At 26.1% G+C, this 19,820-nt stretch overlaps 5 protein-coding genes across 5 annotated transcripts; 4 read left to right on the forward strand and 1 right to left on the reverse strand.

Annotated features, from left to right (window-relative positions):
* Positions 1 to 579: 579 nt before the first annotated feature.
* Positions 580 to 2,277, forward strand: PmUG01_02023400 (conserved Plasmodium protein, unknown function; the record flags this gene model as incomplete). Its single annotated transcript, XM_029008714.1, has 2 exons — positions 580 to 1,767; positions 2,245 to 2,277. The coding sequence occupies 2 exons, from the start codon at positions 580 to 582 to the stop codon at positions 2,275 to 2,277; spliced, it is 1,221 nt and encodes a 406-aa protein (XP_028860246.1).
* Positions 2,278 to 2,358: 81 nt separating this feature from the next.
* PmUG01_02023500 (RNA-binding protein, putative) lies at positions 2,359 to 5,003 on the reverse strand (the record flags this gene model as incomplete). The annotated part of the gene is made up of 8 exons (XM_029008715.1): positions 2,359 to 2,412; positions 2,598 to 2,647; positions 2,739 to 2,799; positions 2,931 to 3,023; positions 3,195 to 3,260; positions 3,414 to 3,458; positions 3,558 to 3,611; positions 3,849 to 5,003. The coding sequence occupies 8 exons, from the start codon at positions 5,001 to 5,003 to the stop codon at positions 2,359 to 2,361; spliced, it is 1,578 nt and encodes a 525-aa protein (XP_028860247.1).
* Positions 5,004 to 5,911: 908 nt separating this feature from the next.
* Positions 5,912 to 7,154, forward strand: SRP9 (signal recognition particle subunit SRP9, putative; the record flags this gene model as incomplete). The annotated part of the gene is made up of 5 exons (XM_029008716.1): position 5,912; positions 6,248 to 6,318; positions 6,545 to 6,613; positions 6,850 to 6,970; positions 7,090 to 7,154. Coding segments are annotated over 5 exons (327 nt in total).
* Positions 7,155 to 8,444: 1,290 nt separating this feature from the next.
* On the forward strand, positions 8,445 to 16,844 carry PmUG01_02023700 (conserved Plasmodium protein, unknown function; the record flags this gene model as incomplete). Its single annotated transcript, XM_029008717.1, has 1 exon — positions 8,445 to 16,844. The coding sequence occupies one exon, from the start codon at positions 8,445 to 8,447 to the stop codon at positions 16,842 to 16,844; it is 8,400 nt and encodes a 2,799-aa protein (XP_028860249.1).
* Positions 16,845 to 18,191: 1,347 nt separating this feature from the next.
* Positions 18,192 to 19,163, forward strand: PmUG01_02023800 (1-cys peroxiredoxin, putative; the record flags this gene model as incomplete). Its single annotated transcript, XM_029008718.1, has 2 exons — positions 18,192 to 18,398; positions 18,657 to 19,163. The coding sequence occupies 2 exons, from the start codon at positions 18,192 to 18,194 to the stop codon at positions 19,161 to 19,163; spliced, it is 714 nt and encodes a 237-aa protein (XP_028860250.1).
* Between the last annotated feature and the right edge of the window lie 657 nt (positions 19,164 to 19,820).

Here is a 19,820-nt window from a genome sequence, read left to right on the forward strand (position 1 = left end):
GTGATGTATGTGCAAATGAACAATAGTATCGGGGTTAAACTTAATAAAATTTTTAAAAAAAAAATACCTTATAATAAATATATGCTAAAAGTTATGTGCTTATGTGTATGCACATTTTTTTTTTTTTGAAATACAGTTGACCACTTTTTCTATGAGAAAAAATGCTTTTAAAAAATGATAAAAAAAAAATTATTAAAAATCAATTAACTTCCGATTAAAAGGAAATTAAGAGATGATTAAATGGTAATTAAGAAACAATTAAATATCAGGTAAGAGACGTAAATTGGCAATTATAAGTTGTAAAATGGTGATTAAGAGACAGTTAAATGGCTTTTAAGAGAGCATGAAAATTTTTCAAATATGCTAAAAGATAAACTGAAAGGTCATTACGTTCTTTAAATGTTTAAAGCTCGCTAAAGTTTTAAGTTCCTTAAAGGTTATTAAAAAGGAGCATTTAAAAATATACCCTAAAATATAGCGACAATTATTTAGCTTCAAAATATAACCTTATTAAAAGAACAAATATGCTTAATCAAAATACTATGTCTCTTTTTTTAAAATGTATTTTTAAAAAGTACGATGCGGTTAATTCCATTTGTTCTTTTTTCATTAGTTCAAGCAGTACTATGGTATTGTAAAAAAATAAACTGTTTTCATGTAATAACAAAGCAGTCAAGTAGTTTTTTTCGAAAATATAATATTCCTTGTAATCCTATAAATAGTAAGAACTTAGTTAAGCGTAGGAGATGTGAAAATGATAAGAAAAAATTAGAACATAATAAATTGTATTTTTCACATTATGACGAAACAGAGAGAGGTGAGAAAGGTACTTCTAACATTAACTTAAAGGATCAGGAGAAAAATGTCGTAAATGATATACAGGGTGTATGGAAATTTTACCTTCCTGTATTTATAATGGATAAGGAATTTGAAATGGAAAAGGGAAATGAACATAGTGAAAGCCAGGAAGTGGATAATAAAGAAGAAACAGACAATTCGGAAGATTTGGATGATTTCAAAATGACTAGCAAAAAGGATCGAAAAGCAAAAGATGAAGCAAATGGAGGAGTACGTGAAGAAATCTCAGACAGTGATAACCTTGGCATTCTAAGAGGAGAACGAATGCACCCTTTACCTATGTTTGTGTATAACTATGAAGAAATAGTATCAGCCTCTAATACCACTTATGCTTATTGGTCTAATGAACCCCTTGAAAAAAATATTTATCAGTGTACGATTAAAATTATCAACAAAATGAATAATAAATATATGATTATATTACAAGGATATTTATTTATATCAAATATAAATGCAATTAATGATAAGAATATTCGCTTAATGCCATGTCAAATATTTGGCAACTTATTTTTATCTAATAATGATAGTGTAGAAAAGAAGTCGCTAATTCCACCTAATATGAAACTATATGATAAAAAAGGAAATGAAGTAAAGGATATTTTATCAATTTTAGAAAAAAAATTACCAGAGTTTAGAAAAGATAAAAAAAAAATTGATTCATTTTTGGGCTTAAGGAAATGGAAGTTTCTTGGAGTTTCGACTGCCTATAAAATAGTAGGAGAAGGAAAAAATATATTTAATATAAATCATTTTTTAACTGGAAAGGATGAAAATATTTTTTATAATGTCATGGACTTTGATACAGTTAACACCAATTATAATAAAAAGGGGTTTATACATTTGAAAGAAATATTTAATTCTTATTTTGAAAAGCCTTCCAGTTATGTTCTTTCCTCCATCATGGAAAATGTAAGTTGTCATTTTTAATACATCGAAAGAATTACATAAAAAAAAATGGACGCTGTGTGGGGATGAATTGCAATAGTTGTACGTTTGCATTAAATGTACATTAAATGTATGGATGTGCATATGTGTACTTGTATATATATATATATATATGAATATATTATATGCCTATATATGCACCTGCACATTGAACATGCTGTATATAACCCTCTGAACTTGCATTTTCCCAGTGCATTTTATGCTTATTAAATACGTTAATAAGTAATTACTAAATTGGTATCTTCCTAAGCTGCTTTTCTCTATTCATAAATTTGGACATTTTATAGTAAAAACTAATCCACGGCATGCACATACATGTGCATATGTCCATCTCTCTCCCTTTCTCTCTCTCTCTCTATATATATATACATATATATATATATATATATATATACATATAGGTATATGTGTTTATACGCACTTATTTTTATCATTTTGCAGCTACAAGAAAAATCCGTTAACGGTCCCTTTTAACAAAATCACATAAAGTAAAAGACGAAGAAGGAGAAGGAAAAAAAAAAGAAAGGAAACGAATGAAAAGGAAGGGGAAATTCTTTATTCCACTTTTATTTCGTGTTCTTCATCTTCACTTTGATTATCAATCCATTCCTACGCAAAAATAAATTTTAGAATTATGAAATATATCATTCAAGTTTTAAAAATATTCATAAATGTGTGTGATTTTTTTTTTTTTTTTTTGTTGATGCTGTGTATATATACAAGTACATACATATGTATGTATATATTTATCAGTTTAATTATTTTTTGTTTTCTTCAGTTTTTCCCATTTTTACATGAAAAGATTGCAAATTGTTCTTTATCAGACAGGGTGGATTATTATGATCTACGAAAAAAAAATAAACGAACAGAATTTATATTTTACAACAGGAAAAATACATGTGTACATCTATACATATTTTGAATGTTGTAATTACCCATGTTCTTTTCTTGAGTATTTATTTCGGACAGATTTTCTGTATGTACTTTCGGACAATTCTACAGGGGGGAAAACAAAAAAAAAAAAAAAAAAAAAAAGAAAAAAAGAAAGAAAAAAAGAAAAAGGATTATAATAATAAAAAATATTATATCATTTAATAAAAATTTTAAGGGATTTTTATTTTTGAAACCTTTGAAGAAAGACATTGTGCCTTTAAATCTTGTTTTCCATCATAAAAATACACTTCCAGTTTTTTGTCATTAAGCTCGATATCTTTAAAGCACTATATATAAAATAAAAAAAATAATAATAATAATAAAAAGGTGTGATCATTATTGCTACTATTGCAATATCATATGCATGTACATATACATATAATTGAGTGCTTATTCTTTTTCTTCGCCATTTTTAAGCATATGTGTATTTTTTATCTTATTTTAATGCGCCATTTTACAGATACAATCATCTCCGCCTCCTCCACTTCTTTGAACTTGACACATACAATTCCGTTGGGATGTTTCTTAAAACAGGATAAAATGGGTGAACATATATACATATATATATATATATATATATATATATACGTACATACATATATGCATACGCGTATGTGTTATTAGAATATGTATATGGTTCCATTTTCTTTGATTTAATCAATTTTCTTGTAGTGTACTGGTATCGGGTAAACTTTGTATACAGGAACATACTTTTTTACTTCCTGAGTTTATGTTCAAAAATATAAAAACGTAAAAATGTGAAAACAATTATTACAGTTACTATTGTTGGACATATATTTATGAGATGTTTAATAAAATACCATTTCGATCAAATTTTTTATAAAATCATAAAACGGGTCTCCTTCATCATATTTCTATTTTTATCAAAAAAAAAAAAAAAAATAATAAGGTCAGTTCATAAATAATTATAATGTATGTCTTTCATACACGCAATGATTTTTCTAATTTTGGGAAAACATGTGTACATTAAGAAATAAATGTTTCCCAGATTTTTCTATGTTTTTGTCCACCTATTTTGTACATATAAACATATATGGGTGAAAAATATACAGAAACATGCACATGTTCCTAACAAGTTATTTGTGCCTTACCACTGCGTCCTCATACGAAAATACATTCCTAAAAATTACAATTTTCTTCTTTGTCCCCATGTAAACCTCTCCCCATTTTTGTAATCTAAGTTGTTCATATTTTGCGGCTTTAATTTTTTTTTTTTTAATTAAAATTTCTTCTTTTGATACCTTTACAGGTTCTTTTTTTTTACTAAATTGTGCTTTTTCAACATGAATCAAACAATCTTGCCTAAAATAAAAATTATCAAAATATTTGATTGCTATATCTACACTTTGTGTATACACATAGGTAACTAAAGCGTCTCCCTTTACGTTATTATTTTCGTCATAGTATATTTTTATTTTGGGTTCTGTGCTTTCTGCATCAATTTTTATAATTCCTGCTTTTTTAAACACATTATTTATCTCTTCTTTAGTTACATCTTTTGGTAAACCTGTTATGTAAATGGAGTTATTTTTAACTTTTTTATCGCACAATCCTTCCTCAATTTTTTTTTTTTTTCTTTCTAAATATTTTTTTTTTTTCTCTCTTTTTCTAAGTTTTTCCAGATCTATCTCGTTTGCTTCAATTTGTTCATGAAGTTTATCGTTACCATTGTCGTTAATGGATTTATTTTCGCCGCCTTTACCCTTATTGTAGTCTAATGTATGATCATTCGAGTCTATATGACAAGTGCTATTTAGAGAATGCTCCCATGAGACATGTTTATTACTAATATCTTTTGTTCTAACGTTTGAGTAATTATCAGTTACATCTTTATGGAGTAAATGTTTTTTTAATATTTCATCGTTATAAACAAATTTCCAGTTATTTTCCCCCTTTTTAAATATAGTTGTCATAATATTAATTCTTTTTTCATTCCATAATTTAATAACTTGTTCTAAGTTATATGGTCCATAAGAATTATTACTCACATAAATCATCCATTCATCCTTTTCTTCATTTTTATTTTCTGTATTTAATTTTCTCGTATTTTCTGTTATGTAATTACCATCTACCATATTCATCTGTTCCAAGTGATATTGCCCAATCACTTTTATGTCACTTGTTAAATTTTCTTTTATATCTTCACATGCCTTCTTTCCAATATTTGTTATATCGTTCTTATGATTTTTTTTTGTTTTAAAATGTAAGGGCATCATGTGGTTCACTTCTTCTTCCTCTTCCTCCATATTTTTTTTTTTGTATTCTTTAGAAATTCATTTTTTAATTCAAAATTTTTATTTTTCTCAGAAAAAATGTACGCTTTATTTGAAAATTTAGTGTTAAAATTTTTTTTTTTTTTTTCTTCATCAATTACGAAACGTTTAAGCAGTATTTTTTTTATTGTTATATGTGAACTCGTTAATTTTTTTTTTTTTTTTTTTTTTTTTTTTTTGTTACAAATTATAATATATCATTGAATTCTTTCTTTTTTTTCATTATAATAAGGATCAAGAAATTTATGTTGATTACACAGTAACATAAAAACAAACGTAACAATGGCATATTTTATTGCAGAATGACTGTTCAAAATTAGTAAAAAGTTCAAATAAACAGTGAAAATTATTTTACATATTTTAATTAAGATTACTTACGAATTGTTTTAAAGCATACAAAATTAAAAGTAAAGTACTTATATAATAACTTAAAGTTTTGGACGAAGTATTTTACATAATATAAGTTAAAACGATTAGGCATTATAGAACTGATATAAAAAGAAAGTAACAACTTGAATGAATTAATTAAATATATATATATGTAAATGCGTATGTACATGTGTAAGTATATATTTATATATATATATATGCTTATATACATCTGTATGTATAAAAGTATGTGCGTATGTACATATGTACTTGTGTATATGAATCCATTTTTCTTTTTTAATGAATATGAAAAAATGTGATAATCACAAACATGCATCGTTACATTTGTAAATATTATATATATATATATATATATAAGAAATAAAAATGGAAAATATTTTTTTTTTATTTTTGATGTTACACCAATTTATGTGGTTGTGAAAGAAGAGAAGATTAAAAGATAAAAATTTCCTTTTTTCTTATGTGAAGTTAATATATATGAGTGTAGAAATAGTTAAATGTTATTTATGTGCAAGTTTATGCAAGAAGAAAACTGATAATTTATATAAAAAATGGCTAATTTAAAACCCTAACGAGTTGAACATATATATCCATGTGGATATAGCAAATAAGACATATACATATATACATTACTATATATTATGATAGCAACACAATATACTGCTAGAATGAGAATGTATAAACACCGTTAACACTGATTTGTATTGACATGTTCTAATTTTTTAAGCAAACGGAATAATGTTGTATAACATTGGATAAATGTATAAACATATGTAAAAATATGACTTAACACATGTAGGTATTTTATGACTTATTTTCTTGTACAGTGGTTTATACGATATCATGGGGCGATTTTATCCAGGCAACAAGAGATATCATTTCGAAGTCTCCAGAAAAAGTAATACACACAACTAAAAAAAAAAAATAAAATAAATTAAGAGAGAGAGGGACACATACAGTGATAGAGATAAAGAATGATAGTCTAAATGTGAACACTCCTAGAAAATAAGCCATTTATGCATACATTTTAATTAAGAAAAAAATAAAATAAAATAAATAAATAAATAATAATAATAATAATAATAATAGTAATAATATTAAACATTTTTTTTTTATTATTTTAGACAAGATACGTTATTAAATTACATAGGCCGACTGAATCAATTATATTAAAAGTTACGGATAACAGAAATGTAAGAATTTGTTCTTGACAACAAAATTATAAATGTTGTTATGTATTCAAATTTACAATACATTAAGCACATATATATATGTATGAGCATATTAACTTATCCTAGCGCTTTTTTGTGTGCATATTTATGTACACCTTCATTTATGTATGCTTATATTTAAGTACACGTCCATTTCTGTATGCACATATTAACCTATGTAAGTTTTTACTGATGGATTATTTATTAAATTAATGTAGAGCATAATGTATAGAATAAGTAAGAATGAAAACTTAAAAAAGGTTGAAGAGTTAAATTCTCTTTTTTTGATGTGGGGAACAAATGAAAATCCGAATGAAGCTTTTCCTCTAAAAATAAACAGTATGAAAGAAAAAAATAATAATAACTCATACAAGCTTATGAAGTATACATTTTGCCTACATAAATATATGCTCAAGTTGGTATACTCATTATTTTATTTTATTTTTTTTAACTTATAGGAAGCATAGATAAATCGTTCAGTGAACAAAAGGTGAAAAAAAAGATAAGTAAAGAAAAAGAGTAATTTATATAATTTAATACCGTATGTTGAAGTTTTGGAGCATGTATTTTTTATTGTGCATATTACGAAGAATAATTGTACTTAATTTTGAGTAATAAAAATAATGTTTATTTATTTTTTTATTTATAAATTTGCTCCTTTTTTACATTTTCATTACCTTTTCCTTTTTTCTTTTTTTTTTTTTTTTTTTTCGTTTGTGTGTAATGGAAAATTTTAAAAAATGACAAAAATTTTAAGAAAAGAAACATATTTTTGCAAAAACAAAATGTGTAAATATGTTTTTTTTTTTTTTTTTTATTAAATTTCAAGTTCATGCTTTGTTTCTTATTTTTAATTTTTTAGCATCATGAAAAATGTTCGTAAAAATGTAATAATATAATAACTATCAAACTTATAAGGCGTACATTTTAATTATTCACTGATGTATGCTGTATAAATTCAAAAATAAATTAATCGAAAGAATAAAACAATTAAAACGAATCGAAAAAAATAAAATATTTAAGGCAGATCTAAAGAATACAAGTAAACAGAGCAAACGGATGAAGTGTAAGAATAAAATATTAATATACAAAAACTGTAAAAAAGGGTTTTATGAATTAATAGTAATAATTTACCCGTGTTATGTACTTCTTAAAAGTTTGACCAACTTATTGTATTAAGCATAACATATGCTAAATTATAAATCAGGGCCTTTTTTACTAACCCTTTTTTTAGTTTTTTAAATTTTATGCTTGCAAAATTAATGATGTGTATTGCATAAAAGGATGATAGGCATATAGAAAAGTTAACCATTATTTAAAAATAAACACGCAGTCTAAAAGCTCCAGAATATTGAGGCTTATAATATTTTAGCCAAGTATTCATTTGATTTTTTTTATTTTGTATATATATATATATATATATTTTTTTTTTTTTTGTTTCTCTATTTATAAATATATGTGCACGTATTTTTGTTAATGTTTATGTGTCCATATTGTTATAACATACAATATTATATGCATTTTGTTGTTTCGAAAATTTGTTATAATAAGCATAGATAACATAATTAAATAAGAAATTTTCATTATAATATAGCAAAAAAAAAAAAAAAAAAAGAAGAAAAAAAAGTATTTAAAAGCATATTTGTTGAACGATACTAAAAAATCAAAAAAGAGAATTGTAAAAACAAACGGCCTTTATTCCATGTACAACGAAATACTTTCAAAAAAAAAAGTAAAGTAGTAGAGTAGGAAATTTTTCAAAGGAATATAAAAAATATTTTTTTGTGCGATTTAATGAATTATTTAAATTAAAATGTCTGAAGATAAAGGTGGCAATCATGGAGCATACATTAATAACCCTGAATTTCCATATAAAAATCTGAATATCAAAAAAATTGAAAGAATTAGAAAAAGTACAAGTTTAAATTATGAAATCCCTATTATGAAAAACCCAATTAATGAAGAATTACAAGTAAGGAGAAATAATACTAAACAAGTGAACCTCCAAAAATTTGCAAATTTTTTAAACAAGAAAGTGAGCAAATCTAAAAATTTCATCGAACAGAACATTGAAAAAATTTCATTTTTAAGTAAAAAAAATGATATGTTCATAAAAACAAAAAAAACATGCAACAGGAGTCATGTTGTCGGTTATGAATTACAAAAAGATAGTAAAAAAGACAAAGTGGATACCTCTGTAAGTAGCGCGTTGTTAAAGAATAGAAGCGCATCTAGTAACAACAACAACAACAACAATAATAATAATAATAATAATAATAATAACATTACCAATAATGTTAAAAAGGTTAATTATGTTAATAATGCTAATAGCGCTAATATTGTAAATAATAGCAACAATAAAAACTATGATATTATGAATAAAAGCGCACTAATTGACGAGAAAAAGAAAAATGTACGTATTGCTGCAAAGAATAAAATAACTGAAAATGATACAGTAAGAAGCAAGAAAACTGCTGCTGGAAATAGTAAAGAGATACCTAATTTGGAAGTAGCCAAAAAAATGCCTAACATAAGTGATAAAAGGAGTAAAGAACATTCGCATGTAAATTTTGAAAGATCTAGAACTTTAGTCAAAAATTATAGTTTAACAAGTCCATATGATAATAGCAATAAAGGTAACCGTAATAATAACATCAATAATAACAGTAAAAATAATAGTTGTAATAATTATAGTAATACTCGCAGTATTTATGCTAACACCCTCCTTAGAAAACAAAAATCCCTTCTACATGAAGAAACGCGAAACAAAAATAAAAGCGAATTAAACATCTATGGGTTTGGAAAAAGAACAATAGAAAGTAACAAAAACGAACGTTATTTAAAACATAATACACGGAAAAGCACGGAAAGTAAAAAAAAAGAATGCAGTGGTATAAAAAATGAGAGGAATAATCAAGTTGCGTCTCAAAATAATGAGAACGAAAATTCCAATATATATATGAAACAGTTTAGTAATTTCCTTGATATAAATGATATGGATAAGGAAAAAAAAAACCCTGAGGTACTAACAGAGGTAGAAGAAGAAGAAGGAAAAAAGGATGAAGAGCAAGAAGTAGATGAAAAAAAGAAAATTAAAAAACAAAAATCGGTGGAGAGTTCAAATTTGATATCTTCATATGAGGAATATGAAGTAAAAAGTAAATTATTAAGTGATGTTAATGCGGAAAATAAATTCACAAAAGAAGATAATGCACAAGACCAGACTAATATTTACAGTGAAAAAGAGACAGTACCTGAAAGGAATCCTAGTGTAAATTTAAATCTGTTAAGCTGCGATTTAACCGGATACGAGAATAAGTTTAAAAATAGAGGAGAGCATAAAAACAGCTATACAAAAAGTAAAAACGTTTGTTATGATTATTATAATCAGAGAGAAGGAAATAAAGTAGAAAAATCAAAGAAGGTAGGGGAAGAAGAAGAAATAGCGCAGGAGGATGAACAGTTCTATAATAATGAAAAACAACAGGGAGGCAGGTATTTTGCCGATAATAAAATAAGCGACTCAGGAAGAGCAAAAAAATCTCAAAATTTGGATAAACGTTACAACAATAAGGAATATGAACCAAGAATTAACTGCTTGTTATCGTGCAGCAATAGTGATACGGGTGTAGAAAAAAGAAAAAATTTAGAAAAATCGATAAGTTTAAACGATAATTCATCCATCGATACATTAACAAATTATAGTTTGAAAAATAATAAGGAATATCAACTTTTAAAAGAGAAAGAAAAATTAAAAGATAGTGTAATAAGTAGTAAGTGGAATAGTTTTTATATCAGAAATGAACTGTTTAATAATAAAGGAGATGAAACTTTGTCTTCTCATAACACAGATATGCACAATTTTAATAAGGAGGTAAATGGAAAAAGATTATCTGTTGATAAAAATTTAAAAGAAATTTATGAAAATATAAATAATAACATTAGAACATTTAATGAGTTACTTTCAGAAAAAAATTCTGACAAAAAAAGAAAAATCATTACATCAGATAAAATAGATTTATTAAATGATGCTCCAGTAAATAATTATAACTATTTAACAGAAAAAAAAAAAGATAAAAGTCTTATCTCATATGACACAAATGCCTTAAATGATTATTACATTGACGTTATATCTCACTCCCCGAAGTATACAACAAAAATTGACGAAATAAAAATTGATGAATCAGAGGAAAAAAATTCGAATGATTCTAAATATAATTCCTTGTTGGTTAAGAACAATAATAAAATATATGAAAATTTTGAAGAAAGGTTGAATTTTGACCAAAGTTATTATAATGTCATTGTAAAAAAAGAAAACAAAGATACTTTTGATGAAAATGGAGTCAGCATATACAAAGGAGATCTATATCATAACGAAATAGACAAAAATGTGAATTATAGGGGAATGGTAAAAATGGAAAACGATAAGAATGAAGAAGGTAAGGATAAGAGGGACATTACTAAAACATCCAATTTAGATAATACTTCCTTCAATGAATATATTAAAACAAAAGACGCAAAACGTGTAGAAGATAGTACTTTATTTGGTTCTTTAAAGGTTAATGACAAGATGAAGGAATACGAGAATCAATTAGAAAAATTAAATGAAGAAACCAAGATTCAAAATGAGAATACATTTAATAATGAATTGGTTAATTTTAGTGATTCCGATATACCAAGTTCCAGGAAAGCAGACCATGGTTTTTCTGAAAGTAGTTGTACTCCCTTTTTAAAAAATATGTTTGAGAAAGGAATGAAGGAAGAAGAGGCGGATGGCAGCAAAGAAGAAATTGTAGATGTTCAGAATCCGTCTGCGGAGGAAAAGAAATCAACGTCTGATAAAATGGAAGAGGTAGGAAAGGAAAAAGCGAAGGAGGAAGAAGAAGAGGAAGAGGAAGATGAACAAGTCGAAGCAGAAGAATCAATATACAACAAAAATGATGGAAATATCAATTATGACAAATATAGAAGTGATGAGGATGCAGAGGAGTACACTAACTGGCAGAAAAAGAAATATGATTCAAAAGACTATTTCAGTGAATGTGCTGATGCACATTTTGAAAATAACACAAAAGGTAACCTATTGAAAAAGGGGAATTCAAATTACAATTATTTTTTGGAAAATTCAGAAATAGGAAATAACTTTCCCTTAACAAATGAAAGCAGTGATACTCCAAAAAAGATGTATAAAGATTTGGATGAACTAAAAAATCAAAATAACAATTTTTTTGTATATAAAAAACATGACGAAAAAAGTGATGAAGTCAAATTATTGAAAAGTCAGAATGAGCATACAAGTAAATTTTTATATAGCTCTAACGACACGTATAATGAAGATGTAGTAAAAATGTACAACAACAAGTTGTCCACTGAAGGTGAGAATAAGAAGGAAAACAAACTTATAAACAAAAATATGATACTGAAGGAGATATTCGGTTCAAATTATGAATCGAGCTTAAAAAATAATCTCAACGAGTCTAGTAACATGCTGGGTGATGATGAGGAAGAGGGGGAAAAAGAAGCATACGAAGAAGAGGAAGTGAACGAATTATACGAAGCAGAGGAAAAAGAAGAATCCGATGCAAACGAAAAAGAAGAATACGAATCAAAGGAAAAGGAAGAATACGAATCAAATGAAAAGGAAGAATATGAAGCAAAGGAAAAAGAAGAATCCGATGTAGAGGAAAAGGAAGAATACGAAGCAAAGGAAAAAGAAGAATCCGATGTAGAGGAAAAGGAAGAATACGAAGCAAAAGAAAAAGCAGTTTATGAAGCAGAGGAAAAGGAAGAATATGAAGCAAAGGGAAAGGATGAATATGAAGCAAATGAAAAGGAAGAATATGAAGCAAAGGAAAAAGAAGAATCCGATGTAGAGGAAAAGGAAGAATACGAAGCAAAAGAAAAAGCAGTTTACGAAGCAGAGGAAAAGGAAGAAGCAGTTTACGAAGCAGAGGAAAAGGAAGAAGCAGTTTACGAAGAAGAGAAAAAAGAAGCATACGAAAAAAAGAAAAAAGAAGCATATGAAGAAGAGAAAAAACAAGTTTACGAAGTAGGCAATCTATCAGAGGACACAGTTACAGAACATTGCGAATACGATGATAAAAAAGAGAGGGAAGAAGAAAATGCGGAAGGTGTAAAACTAAACGAGGGTAAGTATAACCTTTTCACAAATGATAAATCCCTTTTAAAAGAAATTAATGAATACTGCGAATCTCAATTAGAAAAAAGCAAGAGCATGGACAAGGATATATCTTCTAACGAGTTAGGGAATGATGAAGACTCTTTACTTAAAAGATATGAAGAAAATTCTACTCCTTTGATTTTATCGAAGCCTCATTTTAATGACAAAACTAGTGATAGTAGCTATAATACAAGTGTGATAATGAGTCAAAAAAAAAAAAAGAATAACGAATCTTTGAGTATGAAATGCAATAATATTTTTTTAGACACAATGGGCATGAATGATTTAAGGATCATAGGAAATATCTCCGAAATGAAAAGGAAACCGAATATTCAAGATAATTCGAGTGGATATCAAGAAGAAGAATATATATCGAAAAAACATTCTAAGGTAACAGTAGAAGAAGATAAAACAAAATATGAACATGTTCCGATTAATAATGAAGAAAATAGTGAAAGAGAAATAAATATGCAGAAGGGTGAAGAAGAATATTATAAGGAGCAATATTCCATCGAAGAAGAAATTAACCATAATGTGGTTATCGGTAAGAAGGTTTGCAACAAAAATGAAGAAAAGAAAGAAGAATATTTTACGAAAAAACGAAATGTCAGAGAAAATGTTTGTGAAGATATGCACGCAAATGCGTATGCAAATGTGTATGAAAAATTTTCAAATAATCGTGTAAATGAACAACAGAAGGAATACTCTGTAAGTAGTGGAGAAGATGGAATAACAAAAAAAGGAAATAAGAAAGGGGTAGAGATTAGAAAAAATCAAATTAGGGAAAACAGGGAACATTCTAAATATTATACATATAAAGGATATATAAAAAAAGAGCAAGAGCAGGAGAATAAAGAAATGGAATCTCAAGGAAGCTACACATCTTATAATAGAAATCATTTTGGAAAATATGATGATGAACATAAAAATGTGAGTACATCTAATGAGCAGAGTAAAGAACACCATAATTACAAAAAAAAGACTATTTCGAAATATATGGATAATAATTTTTTAATATATAAAGATAAATTATTTCTTAGTAAAGAAAATGATACAAATAAAAATAAGCTGTATTTAAATCATAAAACGTTACAAACACACTATGGTGAAAATGTTAGTAAAAATAAAGAAAGGGAACTTTTATTTGACTCCATGAGTGATAATTACAATTATATAATGAGATTAAAAAAATCGAGAAAAAGCAGTTGTATGAACTTTTATGAAAATATAAAAAGTAGTGAAGAATTCAGTGAGAACAAAGAAACAGATGAGAATATTAAAAGTAGAGTAAGTGACGACAACTATTTAGACTATGTTAAAGATGTGAAGTACAACAGTAAGTGTACCGGAATTCTGAACAGTGATGCTTATAGAGGCCCACGTAATGATGAGAAATCAATTGAAAATGAATATATACTAAAAAAAAGGAAAAGGAAAAACATATTTGAAAGTGATAGCATTATAGAAAGTAAAGATGACACAAATTTTGACATACCTCATAACAATAGTGAATACTTCAATGATGTTAAAAAAAAATTAAAAAAATTTGATAATATTAATAATAGTAACATATCATATGACAACAGTGAATATTCTAAGGGACCATTATATCATAGCATTAATGAAACAACGAACAGTAGTCAAACGATCGTATCGAAAAGAAGTAAATATATTTTGAAACATTCTAATACGTCATCTATTTATGATGATGTGCCATTGTTTTTTAATTTTGTTAACTGTTGCTCAATTGTGCTAGGATCTGAAATTATTTACGTAACTGATGAGACCTACGGGAAATGTGAAAACATTTTAAAAGATAAACCTTTTAATATAAGTGCGGATAAGGGATATTATGAAGACTGCTCTAATGACCTCTATAATGTATTAAACAATAATTTACGTACTGGAATACATAAAAACAAAGGCTTTAATTTAGCGAAAAAGGAAAATATCGAAAAGAGTTCTGGGGAACGTATGAGTTACTGCAACAGTAATATTAGAAATAATAATAATGGTAACAATAATAATTTTAATAATATTGATACTAATAATAATGTTAATAATGAGGAGGGAAAAAATGGGCCAAATTTTTATTCAAAATGTTTGATGTACCCCTCGTCCTCTTCCTTCTCCCCTAATGACAATTCATGTCCTGGGTGGTTAACTAAAAGGAGAATAAAAAAATATTTTGATTTTTGTATAGTAAAATTATGTAAGCCCACATTAATTAAAGGTATAGATATCGATACAAACAACTTCTTAGGGAATTATGCGCCATATGTTTCTATTGAAGGGGCGTACATTGAAGATGATATTTTAGTCAGCTCTGAATCCTTTTCAAAATATGTAGACAAAATTAAATATGAAAACAAAAAAAAAAAAAAAAATGATTTAATTTTTGAAAAAAATTTTTACCACCACCAGAAAAGTAACGAAAATAGTGATATCGTACTGAGAAAAGATTTGCACGAAACTAATAAGAACAATGAGAAAAGTTATATTACAAGTGGTAATAATAATAGTAGTAGTATTAGAAAAAAGGAAGAGCCAGAGAATAATCTCTTTAACAGTAGGGAGGAAATAGAATTATTATTGGATGGAAAAACATATTTTAAAAGAAATAAATATTTTTATGAACCTATTTTAATAGACCCCCTTGATAAATCAGACCAAGAATATGAAAATTATTTAGAAATATTAAGATACAATGATAAGTTCAAGAATTTAAGAAGTAATCCCAAATCGACTTCGTTCGTCGCCAATGGGAATGAATATCGTTATATAGATAATAAGTTGTATACACTGGTGGACGTTACAAGAGAAATAGTTAGTAGGTACCCAGAAATTCACAAGAGGTGTTCAAATAAAAAGTCGTCCATTTTTAAGAATGGAAATGGTACAAGTAACAATAGTACTGATATGAATAGTTATCAAAATTATGTAAATTATAACAAGGAATACGAAAGGAGTGGCTATACTAGTAATACAATGAATTGCGCAAATGATTCTAATTGCGTTAGTAACATCCGTGGTAATGGAAATAACAGAAATGACAGAAACAATATAAATAATAGAAATTACGATAAGGACGAATATGATGGCGATATTGATGATCATTATGAGGGCGGTGATAAGGGAAAGGGCGAAAACAATGAAGAGGAGGATTTCCCCTTTAACGTGAATTTGTATAATTCAAACACGTTATATCTGGATAACGACTATTCAGTTGAAAAGAAGATATATAACGATTTACACAAACAGTATCAATGGGTTTCAATATTGGAAGACGAAAGAATGAACCCAGGGTTTAAGGATTATAACCACAATTGTTTTAACATAAATACATGTAACAAAATATTTACTCATTTGATAGTATGTTTACTGCCAGATGGAGGAATTAATAAATTAAGGGTATATGGAGAAATAAAAATAAGTGAAAAGGAAAGGAAAAAAAATTATAAGAAGACAATTAATGTATGTAATATATTAGATGGATCTAATGTGGTATATACAACTGATGAATTTTATGGAAAATCTGAAAATATATTAATCGACCAAAATTCAAATTATGTTATGGGTTGGCAAACTAGAAGATTAATAAATAGACCTTTACGTTATGTAGAAAATTTAAGTCTAAATAATATATCATCCGTATTTTTTAATAACAATTATTGTATAATAAAGTTAAGTTTTATCACGAATATAAAATATATAGAGATAAATACCATATTTTATGAATATAATTTTCCTTTATGTATTTCTATAGATTACTGTTATTTGAAAGAAGTACATTCTGAGGAAAAATCTAAGCAGATAAAATTTTTCAATGAAAATATACAAAATATTGTATGGAAAGAATTATTGCCTTTATCATATATTAAAGGAAATCATATAAATTTCTTTACAATTAAAAATAGCACGTCGAGTAATGTACCCTTAACTGATATCATATCATCTCATCTGCGCCTGAACATATATCCAGATGGGGGTATAAACACTGTTAAAGCGTACGGGACTGTTGTGGAAATTTAGAGGGGGAAATAAAGAAAAAGATAAAATAGAATAAAATAATATACAATAAATTGCAACACAATAAAATAGAATATATAATAAAGTATAACAGTATAAAAAATGACAAACAGAACAAAACAGTAAACTATATGAATCATGACATTATTAACTCGTGTTTGGTTTATAGTACCATATGTTTGTAATGCCTTTATTTTCCCTTTGAAAAAAGTGTTTGTTCTTTACATGTATTTCCCACGCAGTGCTCATTCATTCACGTATACATGTTTGTATGTATATGCGTACGTATGTTTGTTTATTTGTTTCTTCACATGTGTCATTATTTTAAAATTAAATTGGTTTACCCTGTTTTTATACAATTTTGTTAACAGTAAAGGTAGATTCGTTTGTTTTTCATCCCTGCTTCATTTTTATTTTTCTATATATTATATTTATATATATATACGTTCTTTCATATTACATATATTGATTTTTTTTTTTTTTTTTTTTTTTTTTTGCTGTTATAACCTTTTAAATTTGCTTATTATTTTAAAATACACATATGTGAGTTAATTTAACTTTTGTGCCGACTGTTATTTGTTCTACTTTTTTTACAATATTGGCTCCTTTTTATTAATATATACGTTTCTAAATTTTTTTGTTTCATCCATGAATGTTGACCGTTTATTAAAGTACCATGGTCGTTTTCTTTTAAAAAATATAATTGCAATTTTAATTTGTGAACTTAATATACATGTATACATATGTTATACAAAAGAAGAATGAACAAAAAGTGTACAAAACAGCACTTCCCAAAAGAGAATAACAAAAATTAAAGTTCCAAATATATAAATATCCTCACTTAGTTTACTGGCTTGCTCTTGTGTATCATCTATTTTAAAATATTTTTCCCGTGTTTACATTTTTAATTGTATATATTGTATTTAATATAAATATAAAACAATGAAAAATAATGCGAAAAAAAAAAAAAGATATTAATAGTGATACAAAAATTGTAGCAAGGGTACGGAATATTCATTTTTCTTTTTATCTTTTCATGTGAAAAGAGGAGGTTTAAAAAATAGTAATCGAGAATTAAAATAAGAGAAAAATATAATTTTGGGTGCATGCTTTATTTTTTATCCTTTAACCTTTTTTGGAGTTGGCATTATAATATATATATATATATATATATATACATATCACATTTTGCCGTTCGTTATTCTTATATGCATATTTCTACATACATTTTTATGCATGTTTCGACTTTGTACTAAGAAAATAAACACGAACAAATACTTGCATCTGACATTTCAATTTATCAAATTGTTGTTTATAACTTCTTCATATCGGAACAGACCTGTAAGAAAGATGAGGAAAATTATATTAATTCTTTATCTTACTTTAGTAAAACTTTATTTTTGTTTTAAAAACTTGTCACATAAACAGTCACTAAATATTGTATCAAAAAGGGGAAACTCAATTGGTAGATCTTCGCAAAAATTATACGAGTCAAAAAGCATAGATTTAGCAAACGACATCAAGGAAAATGACTTAATCCCAAATGTAAAAGTTATGGTATAAGAAAATGGAAAAAAAAAAAAAAATTAGAGCAACATATGTGAGCATGTATATGTATATATATATATATATACATACATGCATACATGTTACACACAGCTCTCTGATATTTTTGTGTTGTCTTTTGATTCCTTTGAGCAATTTGTATTTTTTTTTTTTTTTTTTTTCAACGCACACTTTTTTGATTTATAAAAATACTGTTATATATTATTCATTATAACGCTGTAAACTTTTTTACCCCTTGTATTGTCATAGATTGATGTAAAAAACATAAATAACATAACACAAGTGGATGAAAAAGATGATTTTAAAGCTATTAATACGCATGAATTATTTAAAAATAAGAAAATTTTATTAATAAGTTTACCAGGAGCATTTACACCTACTTGTTCATCTAAAATGATACCACAATATGAAAAGGAATATGATTATTTTATTAAGGAAAATAAATTTGATGACATTTATTGTATTACCAATAATGATATATTTGTATTAAAGAGTTGGTTTAAAAATATGAACATAAAAAATATAAAATATATTAGTGATGGCAATAGCTCATTCACTGAAAGTATGAACATGCTTGTAGATAAGTCTAATTTTTTTATGGGCATGAGACCTTGGAGATTTGTTGCTATAGTTGAAAACAATATTTTAATAAAAATGTTTCAAGAAAATGATAAACAGCATAATATACAGACGGATCCATATGAAACATCATCTGCTGACAATGTTAAGGAATTTTTAAGAAACAATCAGCTCTAAATTTTTTGAATAATGAAAATGAAATTTTATGGCATTGTTTAACAGCGTAGGTACAGTAGTAAGATGTATATACATTATTTAAAAATTTAAATAACTGTCATCATTTGAGTGTGCTGTCAGGTTTGAGATTTATGAGGAAATATTTGGCCCCTTTTTTTGTTTGAATTTGCATAAGGCTTTTTTTTGTTTACTTTTTTTTTTTTTTATTATTTTTATATCATTTACTTTATTTTATTTTTATTAATTTTTTATTATTTTTATATATTTTTTTTTTTATTTTAATTTATTTTCATTTTTAATTTTACAAATGTATGTCTACGATTTTTTCTGCAATGTTTGGGTATAATAATTTGACTAAATATATATGTTCTTGTATCCTCCTCTTTATATATAGATTTACATAAACGGATAAATTTTACGAACGTCATGACTTCGTCATTTGGCATATTTTTGTTCCCACTTCATTTTATAACACCTTTATATTAGAAATACATTTATATGTAGTTACATTCGCAAGATGATTATTCTAATATAATTGAGAGATCGGAATATGTGTTTATTTATGCAATTATAATAATTTAAAAAAATATATATATATTTTTTATATCTTAGTAAGATCTTCAATATCAAACATACATCTGTTAATATATATGGTAA

This window comes from Plasmodium malariae (genome assembly GCF_900090045.1).
Source record: "Plasmodium malariae genome assembly, chromosome: 2".
Taxonomy (NCBI): domain Eukaryota; phylum Apicomplexa; class Aconoidasida; order Haemosporida; family Plasmodiidae; genus Plasmodium; species Plasmodium malariae.